Source organism: Leucoraja erinacea, chromosome 9, assembly GCF_028641065.1.
Source record: "Leucoraja erinacea ecotype New England chromosome 9, Leri_hhj_1, whole genome shotgun sequence".
NCBI lineage: Eukaryota > Metazoa > Chordata > Chondrichthyes > Rajiformes > Rajidae > Leucoraja > Leucoraja erinaceus.
Genome location: NC_073385.1, coordinates 58,620,302 through 58,644,296, shown reverse-complemented (window position 1 = coordinate 58,644,296; position 23,995 = coordinate 58,620,302). Strand labels below are relative to the sequence as shown.

Sequence of the window (23,995 nt, the reverse complement as noted above, 5' to 3'; positions counted from 1 at the left end):
CACCACTAGTGGAGAATACCTGTTTCCGTTCTTGGCTGTTCTATTATCTGGGTTGGTTATCAAGTCATACGGCACGGAAGTGCAGTCGGTCCAATGATCAGTGATGTTGATGCCAGGGTCTTGCTGCTGAAGTTGGACTTTGGAGTATCGTGTGTGACGTTGGTCAAGTGTTAGATGAAGTTATGCCAGGACAGAGCGTGTGGCTGTGCTCGTTAACGATTAGAGCCATGCACCCATACCTCCGGCTCTGCTGGGAACTGCCCGTCCTTGAGTGAAATGGCAAGTTTTATACATCAGCTGGTGTTCTTAACAACTAAGCCTTTGTATTCCATTTGCCCCAACCGGCATGAAACTGAAGCACAGGTCGTGTGGGTCGATTTCCTCCACTCCTTTAAAAGAGGTGGTGAGATCCTTGTCAGTGCCTATCAGAACAATTTATTTCCCTATAAACCTGCACCTATACATTAATGCATGCCCATCAACTTCACTTTGTTATTTTTTTCATTAATCTACACCAAAGGGCAATTTGCAGGTCAGTGTGAAGAAGGGTCTCGACCCGAAACGTCGCCCATTCCTTCTCTCCAGAGATGCTGCCTCACCCGCTGAGTTACTCCAGCATCTTGTGTCTACCTTCGATTTAAACCAGCATCTGCAGTTCTTCCTTACACGCTCAATGAGGTGAAGTTGAGCCAGTATTGGGGAAGGAACCAAGCAAAGTGCCAGTTATTGCTCTTCCCCTGAGCAACAAACCACTGGAGAAAGTCAGCAGGTCAGGCGGCATTTGGGGAGGGAAATGAACAGACAGTTTTGGTCTGGGCCCTTCTTCAGACCGATGGACTTGTGGTGGCCATCCTGACTTGTTGCGTTCCTCCAGCAGTTAGTTTTTTGCTCAGGATTCCAACATCTGCTGCCCCTTGTTTCTCCATTGCTATTGTTGCCCTGGTGATGCGTGGCCAGCATGGACAAGGGAACCTATGGAACCTGAGCTGCCAGAGCTCTTGTAGTGGGAGGTGCTGTGAACTTTGTACACTTTGCAATGTGGCATTAAGTCTGGAATTAAGTGTGCCTTGAACCCGAACAAGGGGGTTTAATCTGTTGTTTGTTCTCAGGAGGCAGCTGAGGGAACTGCGGCAGGGTTGCCAGAGCAAGCAGCAGGAGTACGAGGAATACAAACAGAAGCTGAGGGGATTGGAAATATTCTACCAAGAACAAATACGCCAGCAACAATGCTACATTGAGGAACTGCGCCAACGCATGCAAGCAACGCAGTCAACAGCAGAACAAGAGCTTACAGATGATCAGGAGCAGCTGAAGCTGCGGATTGAGGAAAGTACGTAGTCTCACCCTTCTCCATTCGCTCACGGTTGACAATAGACAACAGGCAATAAAGTGCAAGAGTAGGCCATTCGGCCCTTCAAGCCAACACCACCATTCAATGTGATCATGGCTGATCATCCACATTCAGTACCCTGTTCCTGCCTTCTCCCCATATCCCTTGACTCCGTTATCTTTTAGAGCTCCATCTAACTCTCTCTTGAAAGCATCCAAGGAATTGGCCTCCAATGCCTTCCCAGGCAGAGAATTCCACAGATTCACAACTCACTGGGTGAATTTTTTTTTCCTCATCTCCCTTCTAAATGGCTTACCCCTTATTCTTAAACTGTAGCCCCTGGCTCTGGACTCCCCCAACATGTTTCCTGCCTCTAGCGTGTCTAATCCCTTAATAATCTTATATGTTTCAATAAGATAACCTCTCATCCTTCTAAATTCCCGTGTATACATGCCCAGTCGGACCATTCTTTCAACATATGACAATCCCGCCATCCCGGGAATTAACCTTGTAAACCTACACTGCACTCCCTCAATAACAAGAATGTCCTTCCTCAAATTTGGAGACCAAACCAGCACACAATACACCAGGTGTGGTCTCACTTAGGCCGTGTACAACTGCAGAAGGACCTCTTTGCTCCTATACTCAACTCGTCTTGTTATGAAGGCCAACATGCCATTAGCTTTCTTCACTGCCTGCTGTCGCTGCATGCTTATTTTCAGTGACTGATGAATAGGAGATTCCAATAACGATGGGAACTGAATAAATATCACATGTTCCTTTGGCTGCAGCATTCCTAATGCCATCAATAGCAAATGCTTTCTGAAATCACTCAGAAGAGTAGCTGCACTTGTAGGAAGCTGCAGCTTTGCCTTTTTTTTTTAACATATAATGGCAGAGGATGCTATTTAGCCCTTCAGGTCCATGTCATGCCAATCAGAACAATTTATTTCCCTATACACCTGCACCTATACTTTAATGCATGCCCATCGACCACTTTGTTTTTCATTTTCATTAATCTACACAAATTTGCAAGTCAATTCAATACTTTGGGGTGTAGGAAGAAATCAGGGCTTCTAGGGAAACCCACATAACCCGAGAGAACGTGCAAACTCCGCATAGACATCACTGAGGTGAAGTTGAGCCAAGGTCGTTGAAGCTGTGAGGTGGCAGGGCTAACTGCTGCAGCGGTGAATTTGTTTCTCTGGATAGGTACGAGCGACTGGGACGTTGTAGCCGTGACTGAAACCTGGTTAAGGGAGGGGCAAGACTGGCAGCTCAATGTTCCGGAGTACAGGAGCTTCAGGAGAGACAGGGGATTTTGTAGTAGGGGATTTTAACTTTCCCAATATAGATTGGGTAAATCATAGCGTGAAGGGTTCAGATGGGGTGTAATTCCTCAAAAGTGTTCAGGAGAGTTTTCTTAAGCAGTGTATGGTGGCCCCCACACGTGAGAGGGCAACACTGGATCTAGTATTGGGAAATTGGGAAGGGCAAGTTAATGAAGTGTGTGTGGAGGAGCCTTTTGGGACCAGTGACCACAGTTTGATTAGGTTTAAAATAGTTATGGATAGGGACGGAGAGGGTTCATGTGTTAAAATACTCAACTAGGGTAAGACCAACTTTGAGGGTGTGAGAGAAGGTCTCGCTCAAGTTGACTGGATCCGGTTATTAGAGGCAAAAGTAACATCGGCCAAGTGAGATGTTTTTAAAAGTGTACTGAAGAAAGCTCAGGATGTGTACGTCCCCGTTTGAGTGAAGGGCAAAGCAGATAAACCTAGGAAGCTTGACTGATGAGGGAAATTGAGACGTTAGTCAAAAACAAGACAGGTGCATGGGACAGGGTATAGTGCATCCCTGGATCAAGTGCATCCCTGGAGGAGTTTCGGGAACTAAGGAGTAAACTAAAAAAGGAAACCTGAAAGGCAAAAAGGGGCCAGGAGATAGCTCTGGCGGGTAGAGTTAAGGACAATCCCAAAATATTTTATAAATACATAAGGGGGAAAAGGGTAACTAGAGAGCGAGTGGGACCTCTCAGGAATCAAAGCGGCCACCTCTGTGTGGAGCCACATGAGATGGGCAAGGTCCTGAATGAGTATTTCTCCTCTGTATTTACCGAGGAGAAAGACAGTAGGGCAGAGGAACTTGGGGCAGTCACTGCGAGTGTGTTGAGAGCAGTCAGGGTTACTGTCGAAGAAGTACTGAAGGTACTGCCGTGTTTGACGGTAGATAAATCTCCAGGGCCCAATACTAAACTAGAGAGTTTCCCACAATGTAGGAACTAGGGAGCACTGGTTGAAATTTACGAGTCGTCCTTAAATACAGGAGAGGTGCCAGAAGACTGGAGGGTGGCAAATGTTGTGCCTCTTTTCAAGAAGGGCTGCAGGGAAAATGCTGGGAACTATAGGCCGGTGAGCTTAACATCTATACTTAGTAAGTTACTGGAGAGTATTCTGAGGGATAGGATATACAGGCATGGCTGATGAGGGATAGTCAGCATGGTTTTGAACGTGGGAGGTGGTGTCTCACAATCTGATTGATTTTTTTGAAGACGTGACCAAAAAGGTTGATGAGGGCAGAGCTGTGGATGTTGCGTACATGGACTTCATTTCAGTGAGGCGTTCGACAAGGTGCTGCATGGTAGGCTGCTCTAGAAGGTTAGATCACGTGGGATCCAAGGAGAAATAGCTGAATGGATAGCAAATTGGCTCCATGGAAGGAAGCAGAGGGTGATGGCGGAAGGTTGCTTCTCAGACTGGATGCCTGTGACTAGTGGTGTGCCTCAGGGTTTGGTGCTGGGCCCATTACTGTTTGTCATCTGCATCAATGATTAGGATGAGAACATACAGGGAAAGATTAGCAAGTTTGCTGATGATACAAAAGTTAGTGGTTTTGCAGGTAGTGAAGATGGTTGTGAACGATTGCAGCCGGATCTGGATCGATTGGCCAGGTGGGCGGAGGAATGGTTGATGAAATTTAATACAGAGAAGTGTGAGGTGTTGCATTTTGGGACGTCGAACAAGGGCAGGACCTACACAATAAATGATAGGCCTCTGGGTTATGTTGTAGAGCAGAGGGATCTAGGAGTATAAGTGCATGGTTTCTTGAAGGTCGAGTGGCAGGTAGATAAGGTGGTCAAAAAGGCCTTCTTCAGTCAGAGTATTGAGTATAGAAGTTGGGAAGTCATGTTGCAGTTGTATATGACGTTTGTGAGACCACATTTAGAATATTGTGTTCAGTCCTGGGCACCATGTTATAGGAAAGATATTGTCAATCTTGAAACGGTTTAGAAAAGATTTACGAGGATGTTGCCAGGACTAGAGCTATAGGGAACAGTTGAGTAGGCTGGGTCTCTATTCCATGGAGCACAGGAGGATAAGGGGTGATCTTATAGAAGTTTATACGATCATGAGAGGAATAGATCTGCACAGAGTCTTTTGCCCAGAGTAGGGGAATCGAGGACCAGAGGACATAAGTTCACGTTGAAGAGGAAAAGATTTAATAGGAATCGGAGGGGTAACTTTTGCTCACAACGGATGGTGGGTGTATGGATAAAGCTGCCAGAGAAGGTAGTTGAAGAAACATTTGGAATTTCCATGGGGAAATCGTTTAAGAAACATTTAGACCGGTACATGGATAGGACAGGTTTGGAAGGATATGGACCAAGCGCAGGCAAGTGGGACAAGTGTAGCTGGGACATTGTTGGCTGGTGTGAACGAGTTGGGCCGAAGAGCCCGTTTCCACACTGTATCATTCTTTGACTCTATGAGCCAGCTTTTGTTTTAATGCATAGTTCATTCCCACCCCCTATTAACTTGCATTAAGAAAGCCTTTCTGTCTTACACCTTGTCATATTGCTTCCAGGTCCATCTGCTTCCTTGTCCTTGCTGCCTCTGTGTTTGTTAACTGGTCATTGATCATTTGGGGTGGTCATCCAGAAGAATGGGAGAACTAAATGATTGTGGGTCAAAGAGGTGCTCTCTAAATTGTATAGCCTCCCAGAGTGTCGGGGGTGGGGGGGTTGGGAGGAAAACCCTGATGGGAGACTGCAGCCAGTGCTTTGAGGGACACAGACTTGTAATTAAGAGAGTCACTGAGATGATGGCATTCAGGAAGGAAAGAGCCAGAGAGGGAGAGGTGGGATAATATGATCATAATCTTTAGAGGAAGCAAACCTCCTACACGATGTCGCAGAAAATCGCCTACTCATATCCAAGAGCCAGCCTCTCCTGCCTCAGTGTTCCCAATCGCTCTTTGGCAACTGTGGAATTAAATGTGCTGGGGCACCCGTGGTACAAAGCTAAAACAGTACAGGAACAGGACCTTTGGCCCACAATGTCTGCGTCAAACAGGATGCTGTTAAACTAACCCCCTGCCTGCACCCATCCCTCTGTGTAAATATAACTTACCCTGCACATCTCCTTTAAAATAACTTCTGTACTCTTATACTCATGTTGAAAATATGTTGAAGAAGTGGCTCATCTTTCTAGACCAGTAGACTTGAATGACATATAACCCTGCATTAAAACTGACAGTAGTTGTGTACACGATTGTTAACCATTCCCATGTTTTATTCTTATCCCCCACCTGATGAATCGTAATAAGGAGAAATCAAGGCAGAAATTGATGAATCAAAACCAACAACAGTGTTTCTGTCATCACAGATGTTGTCAGGATGGATATGTTTCTAACATTCGATTATTATTATTTTTTTCCCCCAGACAAGCAACATCTAGCAAATGAAGAAAACCGCTTGGTTTGCCTGGAACAGCAGAGACAAGAGCTGGGGACACAGACTGACTCGGCATCATTTGCTGAGTGTGGAGTCCAGATCTGTCTGCAAATGGAAGAGATTCCTTTAATTGAGCAGGACCGAAAGCGATTGATGCAGCTGGAGCTTCTGCAAAGGCTCTCATTGAGGAAAGCTGAGCGGAGTATCCGCAAGAAGAGAGTCAAGTATCAGCTGGAGAGAATCGCTGAGAAGCACAAGCTTTTAGAGGCAAAGACAAAATTGCGACACTTGGAAGCTGCAAGTTTACTCAGCAGGAAGCAATGTGGACAATCGACAGTGGGCAAAGCCAGTACTTTACAATCTGGCGTGAATCCTAAACTGACATGGTGGAGCAAATCATTCCCTCCAAGCTCCTCACCCACGAGAAGACGTTCATTATCCATTCCCTCTCTCACTAGGAGACATTCAGATTCAAGTGACTGGGTATCACACATGTACCCACAGTATGCACCATTTTACAGGTATGCTTTCGTGGTATTGTCAATTGGTTTGTTTGCAGTTTGTGAGTAGAGAACTACTTAATAGGATTTCATATTGGTCAGCCTTCTGCTTGGTAACAAGCACACGGTCTTTTATTCAATCAAACTACATTTAAATAGTAAGAAATGCAATAAAAGCCGACTCGATCCACATCCTCACCATCAGGTCACGGGAAATTGATTTACTATCATTCAGCAGAATTGGAAGCTTGCAGTAACTTTAACAACATCCGACATCTCAAAGTGCTTTACAGTTTGTGAAGTACTTTTAAAGATGTTTACCTTGATGTCTGTGTAATTAGGTCACAGCTTATTTGCACACAGCAAGCAGTGAGATAATAATTAGTAACCTGGTTGTGATGTTGCCTCAGGGATGAACATTGGCCTGATCAGAGGGATGTGGGAATTTATTTTGCATCCTCCTGCACCTTCAGTTTGATGTCTCACCTGAAGAAAGACACCTCCAGTCCTGCAGAACGTGGCTGTGGCTGTGTGGCACAGTGTTTTATGTGCAAGTCTCTGAGCCAACAACTGCCCCAGTGGCAACACTGAGCTCTCATGACCCCAATAAGAATGTCAAGTGGCAGTTCTGAGGAACACCGGGGCTAAGTAGCTTTATTTTTTTTTAAAGCATAATTATCAACCCAAACAGACTGAATCACAAGTCTATGGGAAATTAAGGGATTTCATTTTTTTTAAAAATAAGTTTGACTGACTAACAATTTTAATTGCATTTAATATTTTCCAATAATTTTTACAGTGATTTCCTGAAGACAAAAAGTTTGGCTACCTCAACTCAAATGAAGAAGATTCACCGCAAAGCACAGAAATCTCTTTCAGTGGGATCTTTACCCAAAATGGCATTCCCCATGACAAGGAAGCAAGCTTTAAAAGGGGGGAGCAAAATAATTTCACCGGTTTGGAACCAATTACAACAGAAATGTAAAGGTGCTGAGCACGAGGACGTCAGAGCTGTAAAGCCGTTAATTAAAAACAGCCCAGGGCAGTCAAAAACAATTGAAATCGGCAGCGACCAGCCAGAGGTCCAAGTCAGTATTGGCTCTGAGACTACGATGCGAAGGTCAGACTGGATGGCATGTTCAGGAGATGGCCAAAGAATCTCAGATAAGATGCTTGGAGTAACAGATGAGGATGTGAAGAAGGAAGTCTCATGGAAATGTGCACTTGAGAGCACTGGTAATAGTTCATCACCCACAACCGTGTGTAATAGGACACCAGCCAAGCAATTGTTCAGGACTAAAAGTTTCTGTACAGTGACCGAGGGCCAGCATCCCATCCAGGGGGCTTCAATGGTCGACCTTGCCCAACATTGGGAAAATGTGCCTCTCCTTTGCAATGCTAGGAAGTGGAATAGCGTTGAAATACTGAATGCCAATGTCACGGCAGTTTCTGATGATTCACCAAGGGACTGGTTGGGAGAGGAGGAGCCGTCAGACAACGATAGCTTGTACTCTGTGGACTCTCTCTCAGCCGCATATGCAAAGGCTATAACGGAGCAGTTACAGAAAGAGGAAACAGAGGAACAGCAATCCAAACAGCAGGCGAACTGTAGTGAAAGTGATGATGGTGAAATGTCCCAGGATTCACTGGCAGACAGGGATGTACACTCACCTGATGCATTCCAAGGCAGTGCACACTGTGTTGGGGCACCCTTATCTCACATAAAGACATCAAGCCACACACTTGCAAGCAGAAGGAAAAGTGTTTCTGTGGACAGCCTCACTGATATGGGTGAAGCTGGTGTTCTTTTTGCGTTGGATTCACCTGGGTTAACAGCTTCTGACGAAATGCCAGCAGAGAGATACTGGAATCTACCCTGGAATGAAGTTGATGAAAAAGAAACCTCTCAGAATAATGAAGTGCTGATTGAAGAAAAGGACAGTGTTGGGGCTCTGAGACTAAACGAGCAGAGTTTTAATTTGGGCAGTAACACAAAGTTGAAGGTAATGACCTTAGATAACAATACACATTTGGAAAATTTGAAACCTAATAGAAATGACATGGATCCTCTGATCATGGCGACTGCTTGGTCATTCTGTGAGTCTAGTTCCAAGACTAATGTAGAGACTGTTTCATCTGATGCTTCAGTTCTGGCAGTCTCATCAGTTGAAACTGATTGCTATGGAAAAGCAGGTACTGAATTAATGAAAGCATCTGAAGCAAGTCAGATCCCCCCTGTGTTTAATTGTGATCTATTCCAGCCTAATGTCGTGTATAACTTGCACATGCCAACTGTGCCTGCAACTTGTAGAGAGAATCATACACCACGGGCTGAGAACAATCAAGGAATGTTGGATAGGGAAGAGGATTCAGCTCAAACGCAGGAAATCTTCCTCAGTCCATGTGCAACTGTTGGAGAAACAGTGCTAAACTCACCACGTGCTGATCATAACATGGCTTATGTTACTGGAGTGCTTTCAACTGCAGAAATGAACACCAAACATTTATTGACAAGTATTTCAGCAGGAATATCCAATTCGTCAGACAGTGTATATTCTGCACAAAACGCCAGTTCACTAATGGAATCTGAAGAATTTATACTGTCGTCCACATGCAGTTCCACAACATGTTTGAAACCTAAAACCTTTAGTACAAATGCTGATATTGCCATGAAGGGCGCTGATTCAGAATTGGAGGTAACAGAAAGACAATGCAAGGTTACGGAACCAGAAAGAAGCTGCAGACTATCCCAACACAATCAGTTGAGAGACAGTGACTATCACAAAAATGATCAAATACATGGCAGTGCCTCCGAGATGAAAGCAGCCAAGCTCAATACCTCATGCAACTTTGAGAAGAAATCCTTTTCTGAAACTGAACAATTTATTTTACCTGGAGAAGAGTTACATTGCCATAGGCAATCAAACAATGAGACTGAATCGCATCGAGTTACTAAACCTTTATTACAGCAACTTGACCCCATAATGTTGGAAAAATATGCTACAAATGTGGAAAAAGACCCAGGCACCCAAAGAATATCTTCCAATGATAGATGGTCCTCTTTTACTGGAGAAAATAATGACTTAGACAATAATTTGTCTGTGGAGACAGAGATTCTGGGACCGTTAACACAAAATGTAACCAGATCAGTGTTGGGAAGTGTGTTGCAAGGCAATGGTTGTGATAGCGTTCACTCAGTTTCAATGAAGAATGGAATGAGTCAAACAGAAGAATCCTCGTCAGAACATGAAGCTGGAAAACATTTTGTAATGTGGCAGCATCCGGTTGCAGGATGCACTGCAACTAAAGGCAGCGAAGGGTATCCATTTACCCAGTTTATAATGGAGCAACAGTCTGTTGCTCAAACTAATATTTTGATGAATGATGACAAATATACTTCAACAGATGCTTTCATGTACAGCCAAATGGATTCTGAAACCAAGTTCAGTGAACTCGGAACCCTTGATGCATATTTGTGCATGAAGGATAGCACAGTTTGTTCTAAAGATGCCCAGTTAAGAACCAGTGAGCCACAGGTCCAAAGTGTAATATCTGATGACACGGAAGACTTTGTATTGAAAGACCAAACTACTGAGAATGCACTGAGTGCTATTTTAAACAATCCTGACATTGAAGACTGTTTGAACAATGAAAGCACACCGTTTTTTGGTGGTTCACAGGAGCAGAAAGGCATCTTACCCAGAGAAAAAGGCAATATTTTAAATGTGCCTGTTTCTGGACAAAATGCTGCCAGTTGTGTTAGTAAGCAGTCTGCAGAAGGTGCTGTTGAAAGTGGGATTTGGAATAGATTTCATCAGGATTCTAATATGCTGGCAAACTCAAACAAACATACAAACAAACTTAACTTTTCTGTTGCATCTGTTTCAAGAGGTCACCTCCTACAGACCTTTATCAAAAAGACTGAACAGTTTAAGAAACAAAGTGAGAGTGGGTTTGAAATATTATTGTGTTCCAACACACAAAGAAGTCCAGTGACAAAGAACATAGTGCACCGGATGGAATTAGTCAATCCACAGGTAACCGGACTTGGATTCCAAACTGAAATTGACATATCTACTCCTAATAAAGAACGAGGTATTGACCAAAATAATATTGCTACTGAGTTAAGATTACAAGAACCCAACAGAAGTGCAGAAAGGTTCATAGATGATAATGTCTCTTGTCCTATGTCTTTCCCATGTGGGTTTGAAGACTCTGGCACAATTAGTGTTGGCAAGGATAATGCTAGTCCAGCAAAAAGTATCAAGATAAAAAATAATGCACCTCCAGGAGGCATGTCTAAAATTGATCCTGGTCTTCCCCTAGGCTTGATAGAAAAATCATTAACTGTGGAGAGTGATGAAGGTGCATCTAAAACTGCTTCTAGTCTTTCTGAAGAATTCTTGGCAAGTTCAGTAACTGTGAGAAGCATTGGCTTTTATAAGGAGTCGAAAAAATGTGAGCTCAGCATTGAAGAGCACACTGATTGCGATGGACCTTCCAAAAATGCTACTCAGACAATCAGTGGTGGAAGAGGAGAGATGCTTGATGGAGATGTCGAAAGTGATCAGAAGGAAACCGCTTATGCAGAATTAATTGAAAGGGATAACGTTGCATATGATTGTCCAGAGCAGAACAAATCAAACGAGAACAGTGTTGTGAATGGTGGAGCAGTGCAGGTTCCCAACAACTCTGGGGCAACGGATGTTCAGAGGACATTTGTGCAGATCAGAAGATTCAATGTGGCAGAAATGGATGCATATACTGGAACAACTAATGTTGATTTAGCAGATTTAGCCCTTTCTGGTCTACAGGACATCAGAAGCACATGTAGAGCTGGTTTTGGAAATGAACTAAATGAAATGATAGTCCCTCCTTGTGCGCATAGTGAGACATTGGGCAATGACCCTGCTGGAGATGGGAGAGCAGTTGAAAAATACACAGAAGCAGAAGGTCAACAGATATCTGAGGACTTCACTGCTCCCAAGTATTGTGCCAAACAATCTTGCATCAAAAATATTATTAAAGAAAATGATTGTACGGTTGGTAGAACAGCTGCAGAGAGATCTCGAGTGGCTGATTGTGTTGGTACTGAGTCTAGCAACATAGCAGATGCATCCAGGGTCCTGTTTCAGAATGAGACCAATGATACAGGGGGTGAAGCAGAACAGGCCAAGCAAGAGAACTTCAGAGAAGCTCAAACATTTTTAATGGAAAACAGGGACTATCAAACTCTTCATCTAGAGGTGGTGCAAAGCATACAGACAGACTCACATCAGACACAATCAAAGAGTGGATGTGAATCTCACCAGAAAAGAGAATTGATTCAAAAGAATAATCCAGATCATGAAATTGAAGGCAAAATGAGTAATACTTTAAAACACCACAGAATTGAAACTCTAGATCTTAATCATTTGCTGTTCAAAGTGGTTGACTGTAGCGCAGATGGGCGAGAGAGCACAGAAACTGTAAGTGCTTCTCCGAAAGAAGTTGTCACTAATATCAACAAATTTGTGGAGGCAATGAATGAAAACTATGATGACATCAAAGACTCAGCTACAAATAAAAACGTGCAGGAGACCAGAGGTGGAGCTGAGCAAAGTGGATGTCTTTCCCTAATTCACAATGATGGAAGAACCAAAGTGGTGACATCTCAGGCGGGGGAAAGATCAATAACATGTGTGAGGACTGACAACAAATCCAAGTCAAATCATTCTCACCAAATGCCACCCCTGAGGTCTGGTGATGATACTAAAATGACTGATAAAATAATGGACATACATGTGGCCAAACCTCAATTAAACAAGGACATTCCGTGTGAAGAAAAAATGCAGAGTTTCAGCAGGACTGAAACTGGACATTCCAGAAATCCTTGCAAAATTAGTGGAACCTGCACGCTCGTCAATCAGGAAATACTTAACTGCCAGGTTTCTCAAGGCACGGCACAGAGAAGTGAATTGAAACATACAGATGTGCGCACACAGTCCCCGCATCTGCAACAGAAAGGTGCCACAGGTGCAGGAGATAAATTTGAACATGAAACAGAGGAGCATTCCTCTTCAAAGATTCACAAATCTGTTAAATCAATGAATTCTAATGACGAAGAACACAATTTAACCTCAGAGGAATTAATGGTGGTAAAAAGATCTGAGACATTTCAAAAGGTGGAACAGTTTGACTCGATTCTGTGTCAAGAGATTGCTGACCAGTGTGAAGCCAGTTTAGCGGCTGCACTGTGGGATAAGGCTGATCATTCATTAGGAGGTCAGGAGCATTTACAAGTGGCAGGAATAGAGAAGTGTGGAACTATGGATTCAGGAGCATCCCCGGGTAATGGTACACCAGGTGGTGCTGGTGCTGATTGCAATGTAAACAATGTGACCTGCAGTCAGCATTTTGACCGATTTCCTTTGAAGAAGCATGGATTGTCTACAAAAGCCATTCTTCAGCCAGAGCTGGCTGACAGCAGAGCAATAACTGATGGTTGCGTGTGTTCCAAGGGCAATGTTTTACTGCAGCACAGTGAACAGAGTTCATCACAGCCAACAGGACAAACCTACAACAAAGCTGCCTACCAGCCAAGCAAGCATGCAGTTGAAGGGGAGGGTACAAATAGTGGAGTGGTGGCACTGCAGTCTTGTCTTGGCCCAGAGGTGACTGGAGGAGATCGCCATGTTTACCAACCCACCAGCAGCACAGAAGAGTGTTCAACACCTGCGGGTTCGGATGATGCGCAGCCAAGTCAGGGGATAGTGTTAAAAGAGGTGATAGGTAAATGTGTGATGTGGTGCCACCCCGATGGAATGCATGCTTCTGATGCGACTGATTTTCAGGCTCAGCAACAGACAACAAAATGGCTTGCTAACTCGAATCAGGCCATGTTTAGTCCACAACCGTTGAGGCAGACTGGAACTGAGAAGCTTGTACATGCAAAGCAGAAGCCTCCTGCTAAAAATACAACTTGTACATGTGAAAATATTACAAATTCAGATACTGTAGATGCCATGACATTTCTCAATATTTGCAAAGAACCCATCATTTTAAACGATCAGAATGCAGGTAATTTAGCAGCTGGCTTTAATATTGATCCACTTACACTGATTTTCAAAGGTGCCTTGGAAACTGATGACACTGCTGCCAAACAAAACGCACCGACGGCGGGCAACTTACTACCATGGAGTCAAGTGTTGCAAAATCAAACTGAATTTCATAAAGGTTCTTTGCAAGGTTGGGGAGGAAATCTAGTTTCTGAGAAATCTCAAGCAGCTCCAGGTTCATGTAGTCATCAGCGTGAAGAGTTGGATGTGAGCAAGTATCCATCGTCCAGAGCAGTCTCATTGAAAGATGAAGACAAGCAGAGCCCAAATAAACAGAGCTTTCATGTCCACAAAGCAACAAGTGAAACTTGCTCAATACATGATGACAGTAAAGCTGCCATTGTGCCTAGCTTGGCCAGATTAAGCTCCTTAGAAAGTAGGGTGGATGCTGAGCTGCTAAATACCCACCCTGTGACAAAGAAGCAGGTTCTCGGTCAGCATGGAGATCAGCCATTTGTCCAACAGCAACCTGCAAGCACTGCTGGTCTCCCAGCATCGAATCCACGAAAGGCAGAAATAAAATGCCTTGATGTCCAGTTCTCTAATGGTGACTTGATAAATACATTCATTCTGCAAAGTTCCATGAGATCATATGGTCGGCATAAACAGGCGGAGTTGCATTGCAGAAGGGAAGAGGATAACTCAGTGTGTTTGACTGAGAGAGATCCTGTTGGGTCGGAGCTGACTGACTATTGTCCAAACTTGTGTGCCATGTCGGAAGGTCCATTGGCCATTCATTCAGTTAAATATGAAGAAAAGTCTATGGTGGCTGAATTTATGGCCCTACCTCAAACCATCAGCTGCATTGAAAACTACAATGATAAAGCGATACGTGACTCAAAAAATGAAGATTTAATTAGGAAGGTAGGAAGTGCCTTTAAAGATTGTGAAGAAGTACAAGCAATGATGAAGACAGAACGATCTAATTTTAAGGAGGTGTATTCTGCTGCAGATTCCCATGATAAAGATCAAGGACTCTTAACTGATGTAAATGAGGAAAGCAAGTCAAATTTTGGCACCAAGACACACAAGGACAGATGTATAATGTTGACTCCCTGTGTCCATGAAAACCTTGAACAAGAAAAGCCGGTACTGTTGCAACATAGTCAGGATTATAAAACCCCAGAACCTGAACTTAGAACTGAACCTATCTTGCAAAGAAAGGATCCGAACAATGCCTGTGTTACCCTTGAAGTCACTAAAACAGACAACAAAATGTGTTCTCAACTTGATGATCCGCTGGTCACCCAGGCAGATTGCAGTGGGTTGAGTGCTGATGTATGTGAACGGGATGCAGATTCATTCGTCGAGTGCAAACAGATTGCAGGGTTGGGCTCACAGTCTCATGAAAGCAATGGATGTACAGTAACGGATGGAACTTGTCATTCTGCGGATTCCTCAGTGATTTCAGATTCTTGTCACAGTGCTTGTTCGGGATGGTCTTCAGTAACTCAAGTCAATGAGCTTGATCCTGAAGAAGCTGGGTCTTCTGCTTCATCAGAGTTATTCGATGGTTCAGACACAAGGTGTGCCACACAAATGATGGGTGGGTCAAAGAAGAAATCTCATAAGCTTAAAAGAGTAAAACCAAAGCCAAATGTAGATGAAACTAAGGATTCATCAAGTTCAGGTGAAGAAATTGACATTGAATTCCTTTCACTTAACAAGCTCAGGAACAGACACTGCAGGAGAGGTCTCAATAAATCACTCTTGAATGTCTGCAAATGCAAAGATTCAATGAATATCGATCATTTTAATGCTGGAAACTGTCTATTAAGCTTTAAAACAGAGCCCAGGGCATCACTATTGAGGCATAAATTCACAGCACCAGTTCTCCAAGTGTCTTCATCCAGTGTTAATCTTGTAATGGAAGATTCTAGTGAACACTGCCTTAATCCAGTATTAATTGCTAAACCTTCAGATGGATTAACCCCAAGAGCTGCTTCATGTCAAACTATGTATCAAGCAAAGGATGTGGACATAAAACATGATGAATCCAAGCAGAGACGTTGGCATCGGATTGTTGGCGAGAGTGTTTCAAGGGGTGCAGATTCACATGGGGCGGCTTGCACTGAAACATATAATTCCCCAGTCACTTTACTTTGTAATCAAGGCCAAATAATCCAGTCAGACAAGCAGCTAAATGATGACTGCACCTCACTAACTATTGATAATGGTCTATACAACGTTCCTGAAGGAAAACTCAAAGCCCAGGAATTATCAGAGAAGGAGCTGAACTTCAGTGAAGAAAACCATCCAATGCACTTTACTAACATCCATCAACAATGCAACAGGTCAGGCGGAGCCTGTTGGATGCCGTGTACGTTGGGAAACGCGAGCAGTGTGCGTTGGGTTCAGCCAGCAGTAAGTAGTCTGAATAATGTGAGATGTCCCAGTGACAACTATGTTGAAAGTTGCCACTGTAATTCGCATTACTGTGCCAATGTAAGAACAATGTGCAGTACATTAAACAACATGGATGAGTCCCGAGAGGGGGGTTTGGCAACTATGTACCCTGAGAGTGAAGACCTTGATGGAGATAGTTGTGCAATGCCATGTAGCCCACCAATGGCACCTTCATTCAGCCAGGTGTCACAGTTTCCAAGTTCTAATTCCGAAGTGGGAAACATAAGATTGCAAGTTGATGAAACCTCGTTCCTGCACCCAAGAGACGTGGAATTTTGTGTAAAGTCGTTCTCTAATGCGCCTGCACAACTCACCCACAACAAAGAAACACAAACATCAGATGAAATGAGACCCCAGAAGCTGTCGAGACTTCAGAGGGACCACATCCAAACTCCGACACAGTCAGATATGGGTCAACGATTTCAGCCAAGGATGGAGAACATTTCTGTCCATCGTTCAAAGTTTTGCCATAACACTGCAGAGCAATTGGGAAATAGCCACACAAACAAGGACCATACGGATGCGGATTTACCCACCAACAAAAACACCAGTAAATTGGGAGCGGTCAGAATGGTGGATGGATATACACAGACAGCAATTGATGCAGCCACTCAGACAGAAATTATAGACAAATACAGCCATGGAATTCAAAGCCAAGAAGTGCAGAGGCCTCCAGAAGTGAATGTCATTGTAAAAGTCATTGGTTCAGATGTCGATGTAAGTCATGAACGCAACAACCTGACATTAATATTACAGGAACAAAAGCAGAACGGTAGTGCGCCAGATATCCATGCCCATCACACTGCTCTGAGCCAATCAGTTTGTTGTTCTTCCCCCTCAGAAAATGACAATCCATCTTTTAGGACCTCAAGTCCTGCCTTGCCAACTTCGCAGAAATGGACAGCAGGCTCTTCACATACTGTTTTGTCCAGCCCAGGTTTGTCACCAATTACAGCATCTTCACAGATATCAACACACAGTGACCAAGCACAGGACACAAGCATCGGCACTTTGGAAAGCACATCAGAGTGTTCAAAGGTGGAAACAATTGACCCCATACACTCTGAGGACAGAGACGTGAAACAGTTTGCTCAAGATCTTGAAGCTGAAGTGTCTACTAATGTAACTCCAGCTGTCCTAGTGGATCGAGCGTCATCTCCTATTAAAACAGTGGAAGCTGGGCTGGGTAACTACCGATCTCGCAGCAAGTCAGTTCTCTGCCCTCAAGGGGAAGGGGCTTTTGCCGTACAATGCATTGACTATGGGCGTAAAAAGCCAAGACCAGTATCTTGGTTTGGCTTTAACGAGAAACAGCAAAGCAAGATTTGCATCACGGAAATCAAACCCGTAGCTGAACAAATATTGGAAATAAATAACAAAGGTCCCAAGGTTCATTCAAATGAGTGGAGTAAATTTACAACACAGAGTTTGAAAAAGTCATTTAAACTAATAAATAAAACGGATCTCCAGAGAGATCTTCACACTGAAGTGTCCCCTGTGGGCACTGCAGCAGCAGAATCCTCCAAAGGTCATTGTGTGAACATTTCCAGTGTTGCGGGCTACTACGATTGGCAGAGTGCAAAGGAATCGACAGGACACGTTTTTAAAGAGTCACCAACTTGTACAGAGGGAATTGGACCACACTTGGCATTTCAAAAGGTTCGGGCACTCTGTACTTCAAACCCAGGAGGAAGAAGGCAGATGAATGCTTTCACTTCTCAGCCAACTTGCCAGAATAATCCGTTGGCTTCCCTTCCTCCTGCTCAAATCAATAATAAAACCGTGTGGCCATCTAGAAGAATATTTCACCGGTCTCCCAGTGCGCCTTACAGTCAACATCATCCTTTGTCCAAAGATGGGGTCGACTTCAAGGGAAAAAAGGCCAGCAAGTTATACAGCCAAATAAGGTGTGACTCCATGAATCATGATATTTCTGAGAGAGGGACCTCTATAATGAGTAAAGTAACAAATGAATTTACCACTGAAGATGCCCGATCCATGATTTCAAGTGAATGCAACACAGATTTGCTGCTGAATGAGTTTCCTTCCATAACTAGTTGTAACAGTTCACAAGCATCTGATTCGAGACTCCAGGCAGTGAGCTGTAGGGGTCCAGAGGACTTACCTTGGCACAACAAGTTCCAAAACTGGTCAGGAGTTCACTATCACCCTCCACCAGTGGCAAGCCTGATGGGCACAGTCACCAGCAGTTCACACCGGCAGACTGAGCAAGAGCAAAAGCAAGGCGGCAGTGACATGACAGAAACAACGGGCCTCAAGCCAGGAGATTGCGAGGGAAGGCGGAAGGAAATTGAAAGCTTGCGCCAAGAACGTGCTCAGATCCTGTTGGGATTAAACCTGGAATTAAACCAGCACCAGTTGACGGTAGAGCTTGCCGAAGCAAAGCTGAACTACGGCCTGGGGGAAACGGATGCTTTGTTAAGGATACTCCAGAGTGGAACAGCAGAGGACCAGAACGTTTGCATCAGGCAGCAACTTTATGACAGGTGAGCCAAGGAAGTAGTTTAACAGCTGAAGAATCTGTGGTGTGATTAGAAATCGAGTCGAGTGTCACCCAGAACCAATTAATCAGGGACCTCCTGCTGGCCAGCTTGGTTTCATAATTGACTCCCAGATAGGTTTTGGATATCCACACCATTATTAAAACTATATGTTCCTGCTTCCGTAACATTAGCTCCATCTTGTTTAATTGTTTGTGCCACTGAAACCTTTATTACTTCTGGACTTGACCATTCCATGCATTCCTGTTTGGCCTCACTCATGTGTAGTCTATGGATCTATTTGAGGCAGAAGAGTACATGGTCCAAACATCACAGCAACAGACAGAAGCAAACTCTTTTTATTCCCTGTGTTTAAGAGGGAACTGCAGATGCTGGAGAATCGAATACACAAAAAAGCTGGAGAAACTCCGGGTGCAGCAGCATCTATGGAGCCTGGTATAGGTCGTTTCGGGCCGAATCTTCAGACTGATTTCTTCTGAAAAGGAGGAGTAGCCAGAAGGCTGGGGGATGGGAGGAGACAGCAGGGGGGCTGAGGAAGGGGAGGAGACAGCAAGGACTAACAAAATTGGGAGAATTCGATGTTCATGCCCCCGGGGTGTAGACTCCCCAAACGGAATATGAGCTCCTCCAATTTCCGGTGCTGCTCGCTGTGGCCATGGAGGAGACCCAGGACAGAGAGGTCGGAGACGGAGTGGGAGGGGGAGTTGAAGTGCTGAGCCACCGGGAGGTCAGCTTGGTTATTGCGGACCGAGCTGAGGTGTTCGGCGAAACGATCGCCCAACCTCCGCTTGGTCTCACCGATATAGATCTGCTGACATCTAGAGCAGCGGACGCAATAGATGAGGTTGGAAGAGATGCAGGTAAACCTCTGTCGCACCTGGAACGATTGCTTGGGTCCTTGAACGGAGTCGAGGGGGGAGGTTTTTATTCCCTTCTGCTTTCCTGCTTTATAACAAAAGCCCTCAAAACCTGGTAATGTCTTTGCAAATCTTTTCTGCTCACTGTCCAGTTTAATGACATCCTTCCTAAAAATGTGTAACCAGAATCCTGTATTCAGTACCCTGACCGATGAAGGCACGCATGCCAGACGCTGCCTTCTGCACCCTGTCTGACCTGTGCGTCTACTTTCAGGAACCGTGCCACTGTTCAGATTCTCGCTTGCTGTACTATGAACTTAGATCACTGTAAACAGCACAATGTTAATCCTTTCTCCTGCTTATCTAATTTTCTCCCACGGACCTTGGTCCACTTATTTATCTGACGGCTCTGTTTGAGGATGTTGCTTCTCAATCTCCAAATAGGCACAAAAACAAACAAGGGATTTGTTTTGTAATCATGCTAAACTCCATGTTGCGGCAGTGACAGAGAGTGGCTGTCGCCATGGACCCTCCTGTTTAAATTCCTGAGGCCAGAGAGGTTTTGTTCATGACCAAAGGCATCGATCTAAGTAAATGTTGGGCTAGCTAATAATTAGGCACTCGTTAACTCTGCTGAAGCAACAACTGTATTATTCACTTCACGTGCATTAATGTTTATTCTGATCCATTAAAAAGCTGGAAACTGATCTATATTCATTATTTCCATGAACATTGTAAAAGACACATGAAAACCATAGAACTCCTGAGGCAGGAGAGAGATGTGAAGATGCAGAAGTTCAGGAGGACCCGTAGCTTGAGTCCACAGAAACACTTTGCCTTGCATCACCAAAAACATCCAGCCGCATTGAATCATGAACAAGATCTGCCGAGCAAACGGCGGACGTATCTCCAGCGGTTACGTCAGGACATGGTGGAGAACACACGGTGAGTGGCTTACATCATGGAATTGTTCTGCATGTACCGTCCAGCACCTGTGGGGTAAAGTGTTTTACATTGGCTATACCCAGAACTTCCATTCAATCTGTCACATCTACTTGTGTGTAATAGAATCGATTGCTAAATGTTAAGTCATGTCAAGTTTATTCGTTACATACACATACGAGATGTGCAGTGAAATGAAAAGTGGCAATGCTCGTGGACTTTGTGCAAAAAGACAAACCAAACAAACTACAAACAGAATGTAACAGAATCACATATTCTTTTTCATATTCAATATTGTGGGCGGAAGGAAAAAGGGAAAAAAACAGCAATTTTCAAAAACAAGCAGTCGAGTGGTTCAGTAGGTTAATCCCTGGTGAGATTGGAGTTTACAGTCCTAATGGCCTCTGGGAAGAAACTCCTTCTCATCCTCTTCGTTCTCACAGCATGGCAACGGAGGCGTTTGCCTGACCATAGCAGCTGGAACAGTCCGTTGCAGGGGTGGAAGGAGTCTCCCATGATTTTATTGGCTCTGGAGTTGCACCTCCTGATGTATAGTTCCTGCAGGGGGGCGAGTGAGGTTCCCATAGTGCGTTTGGCCGAACGCACTACTCTCTGCAGAGCCTTCTTGTCCTGGAGCACACCAGAGGATGACTAATAAAGTAAAATGGAAAGTAGACTTTATAAAGATGCATCAGGTATGAAATGCAGGACTTTATGCCAAATCGTTGCATATGGTCAGGGTATTAAGAATAAAAGTCAGGAAGGCATGTTGGAGCTTTATAAAGCCCAATAAGGCTACATTTGGAGTGTCCTGTGCAATTCTGGTCAGTCTATCACAGTGGCTTTGGAGACGGGGCAGAGAAGATTAACCAGGATGCTGCTTAGATTAGAGGTTATTAGCTGTAAGGAGAGGTTGGACAACATTGGATTGTTTTCCTTGGCGTGTTGGAGGCTGAGGGTGACCTGGCAAAACTATGTACAATTATGGGGGATGTAGATAGGATGGGAATGTCAAAGAATAGGTTTAGGTGAAGGAGGGAGGTTTGAAAGGAAATTGACTGGGCAAACTTATTACGCAGAGTGGTAAGTTGTGGGAACATGCTGCCATGAGGTTGGGAAAGCAAACGTTTCACAGGCATTTAGATCGGCACACGAACAAATGGAATCAAGAATACGGACTATGCAACCTATTCAAACTCTGCTCATAATGTGATTTCTCCATTCCATGTTAAATTCCTCTGCATCCAGCTTGCAGAATCCTGTTTGCCTGTGAATCACCTTGAGATTCACCTTGAGGATTCACCTCTGCTTTCTCCAGGTTGATATATACACAACTCATTGGTATTTTCTGCAATCAACTTTCTTCCTTTCAAACAATCGGCAGCTTTGGAAACCTCAGAACTAAGTAAATACGCTGATGAGCAAGTTTGTGGATAACACACAAATTGGATAGAGGAGGGTTGTCAAAAGGTACAGCAGGATATCGATCAGTTGAAAATGTGGGTGGAGAAATGTGGGTGGAGTATTGATACACAGAAGGATCGTGGAGTGCAGGTCCAGAAGGATCGTGGGGTGCAGGTCCACTGCTCCCTGACAATGAGTTCCTTCATCAGTTAGGCCGGGCATAGAGTACAAGGAACATGGAAGCCATGTTCCAGCTGCAGCCAACTTTGCTTTGGTCACATTTGGAGTATTGTGTGGAGTTTTGGTCGCTGAATTCCAGAAAGGATGTGGAGGCTTTGGAGAGGGTGAAGAAGTTGCTGGCTGTAGGGGTGGAGGTTGATGGTGAGCTGGTACTCAGCAGGTCAGGCAGCATTGGTGGAGAGAGGGACGGCTAATGTTTTAACTTGACCTTGTGCTTTGGCTCTGTTTCTCTCACGCTGCCTGTTCAGGGGAGTCTTTGCAACACCTCATTTTTGTGCATCAATTCTGCTCACCCCTGGTTTCAGCCTGTCTGCACCTTCCCGTTCCTGGTGACTGTCCTTGTGCTGGCACTTCCTCTAAGCCTCTCAACTTGGCTTTCTATAAAAGCTGCTGCATATTCATCTCCCTGCCTGGGCTTCCTAATATTATAACACGTCAAAGTGCCAGGTAAATATCCATATACTCGCTGGGACCATCATCGTCTTACTGGCAAAGATGATAGGCCATGAGCAAATCAGCACAGGAACGGGCCCTCTGCCCACAATGTTTGTTGAACATGATTGTGGATGAACTGATGATTGGCCCCTCATTCCCATCACCTCAAATCTAAAAGCCTCTTAATTGCCATAGTAGTATGTGCCCCTCACCATCCCTCGCAATTAGTTCCAGGCCCCCACCACCCTCAGTGTAAAAATACAACTTGCCCCGCACACCTCCATTCAACTTTCCCACTCTCACCTTATAGCTGTGTCCTCTAATGTTGGACATTTCCGCCCTGGGGGAAAAAGGTTCTGACCATCTACCCTATCGTTGCCTTTTAGAATTTTATATAATTCTATTGCCGCCCCTCAAACTCCAACGTTCCAGAGTAAAAATCCAAGTCTATCCAACCTCTCCCTGTATCTGAAACCCTCTAATCCAGGAAGCATCTGGTAAACCTCCTTGGCACCCTCTCCCTCTCCAAAGCTTCCACATCTTTCCTCTAATGGGGCGACCAGAACTGCACGCAGTGCTCCAAAATCCTACAGAGCTGGATCACGATTTCCTGACTCTTTTATTCAATGCCTCCAACAATGAAGGGAACCATATCCTATGGCTCTTTCCCACCCTATCAACTTGTACTGCCACCTTTAGTGAACTGTGAATTTTGTCTCGAAGATCCCTCTGCACATCAATGCTGTTACGGGTTTTGTCATTACTGTATTCTCTGTCCTTACATTCAACCTCCCAAAGTGCGACAACTCACACTAGCTCAGGTTAAACTCCATCTGCCATCTCTCCATCCATTCCTGCAGCTGATGTACAACCTGCTGTATCTAATGACAGTCTTCCTCACTGTCTGCAACTCCTCCAATTTTGGTATAATCAGTAAATTTACTTATCAACCCATCTACATTTACGTTGCCCAAAACGTTGCCTATTTCTTTCGCTCCATAGATGCTGCCTCACCTGCTGAGTTTCTCCAGCATTTTTGTCTACATTTACGTACAGGTCATTTATACATACCACAAACAGTAGACTCAGTCCTAGATTGATTTCCAGCAATCAATGACTTATTTTCTGATTCATCTTTGTAGCCTTTTCTTTGCACCATTAGACAGTAAAACATATGTTAGTTTTAGAGAGTTGAACTGTTACTGAAGCTCTGGGTTAATTGGTGGAAATTGGAGATTGTCTACTCTTCACCTTTGTTCCAGCAGCCTTCACAATTCTTTACCAACATTGTTTAAACCTAAAGAGAACGGTTAATGATTTGTTGAATCTTGCAGGACTCGTGCAGTCGCGAAGGCCCCGCTGGAAACTCCTTCTGAGATAGAGTCTCTGCTTAGAGATTATCAGAAGGCTCGTGAGGAAACAAAAGCAGAAATAGCAAAGGCAAGAGACAAATTGCGTGCGAGGGCTGAGAAGGAGAAATGCCGTTTACAGCAGGAAATGATCCTACAATTGTTGAAGGTAACTTTCAGA

General features: G+C 44.3%; 1 protein-coding gene across 2 annotated transcripts in view; it reads left to right on the top strand.

Moving 5' to 3' along the window:
* stard9 (StAR-related lipid transfer (START) domain containing 9) overlaps nucleotides 1-23,995 on the top strand; it is a 171,875-nt gene that overhangs the window by 133,610 nt on the left and 14,270 nt on the right. For both annotated transcript variants that reach the window (XM_055640899.1, XM_055640898.1), the window contains exons 22-26: nucleotides 1,110-1,330; nucleotides 6,052-6,583; nucleotides 7,362-18,572; nucleotides 20,186-20,389; nucleotides 23,800-23,983. In XM_055640899.1, coding sequence (XP_055496874.1) covers nucleotides 1,110-1,330; nucleotides 6,052-6,583; nucleotides 7,362-18,572; nucleotides 20,186-20,389; nucleotides 23,800-23,983 — 12,352 coding nt within the window. The remainder of the gene's footprint in view (nucleotides 1-1,109; nucleotides 1,331-6,051; nucleotides 6,584-7,361; nucleotides 18,573-20,185; nucleotides 20,390-23,799; nucleotides 23,984-23,995) is intronic.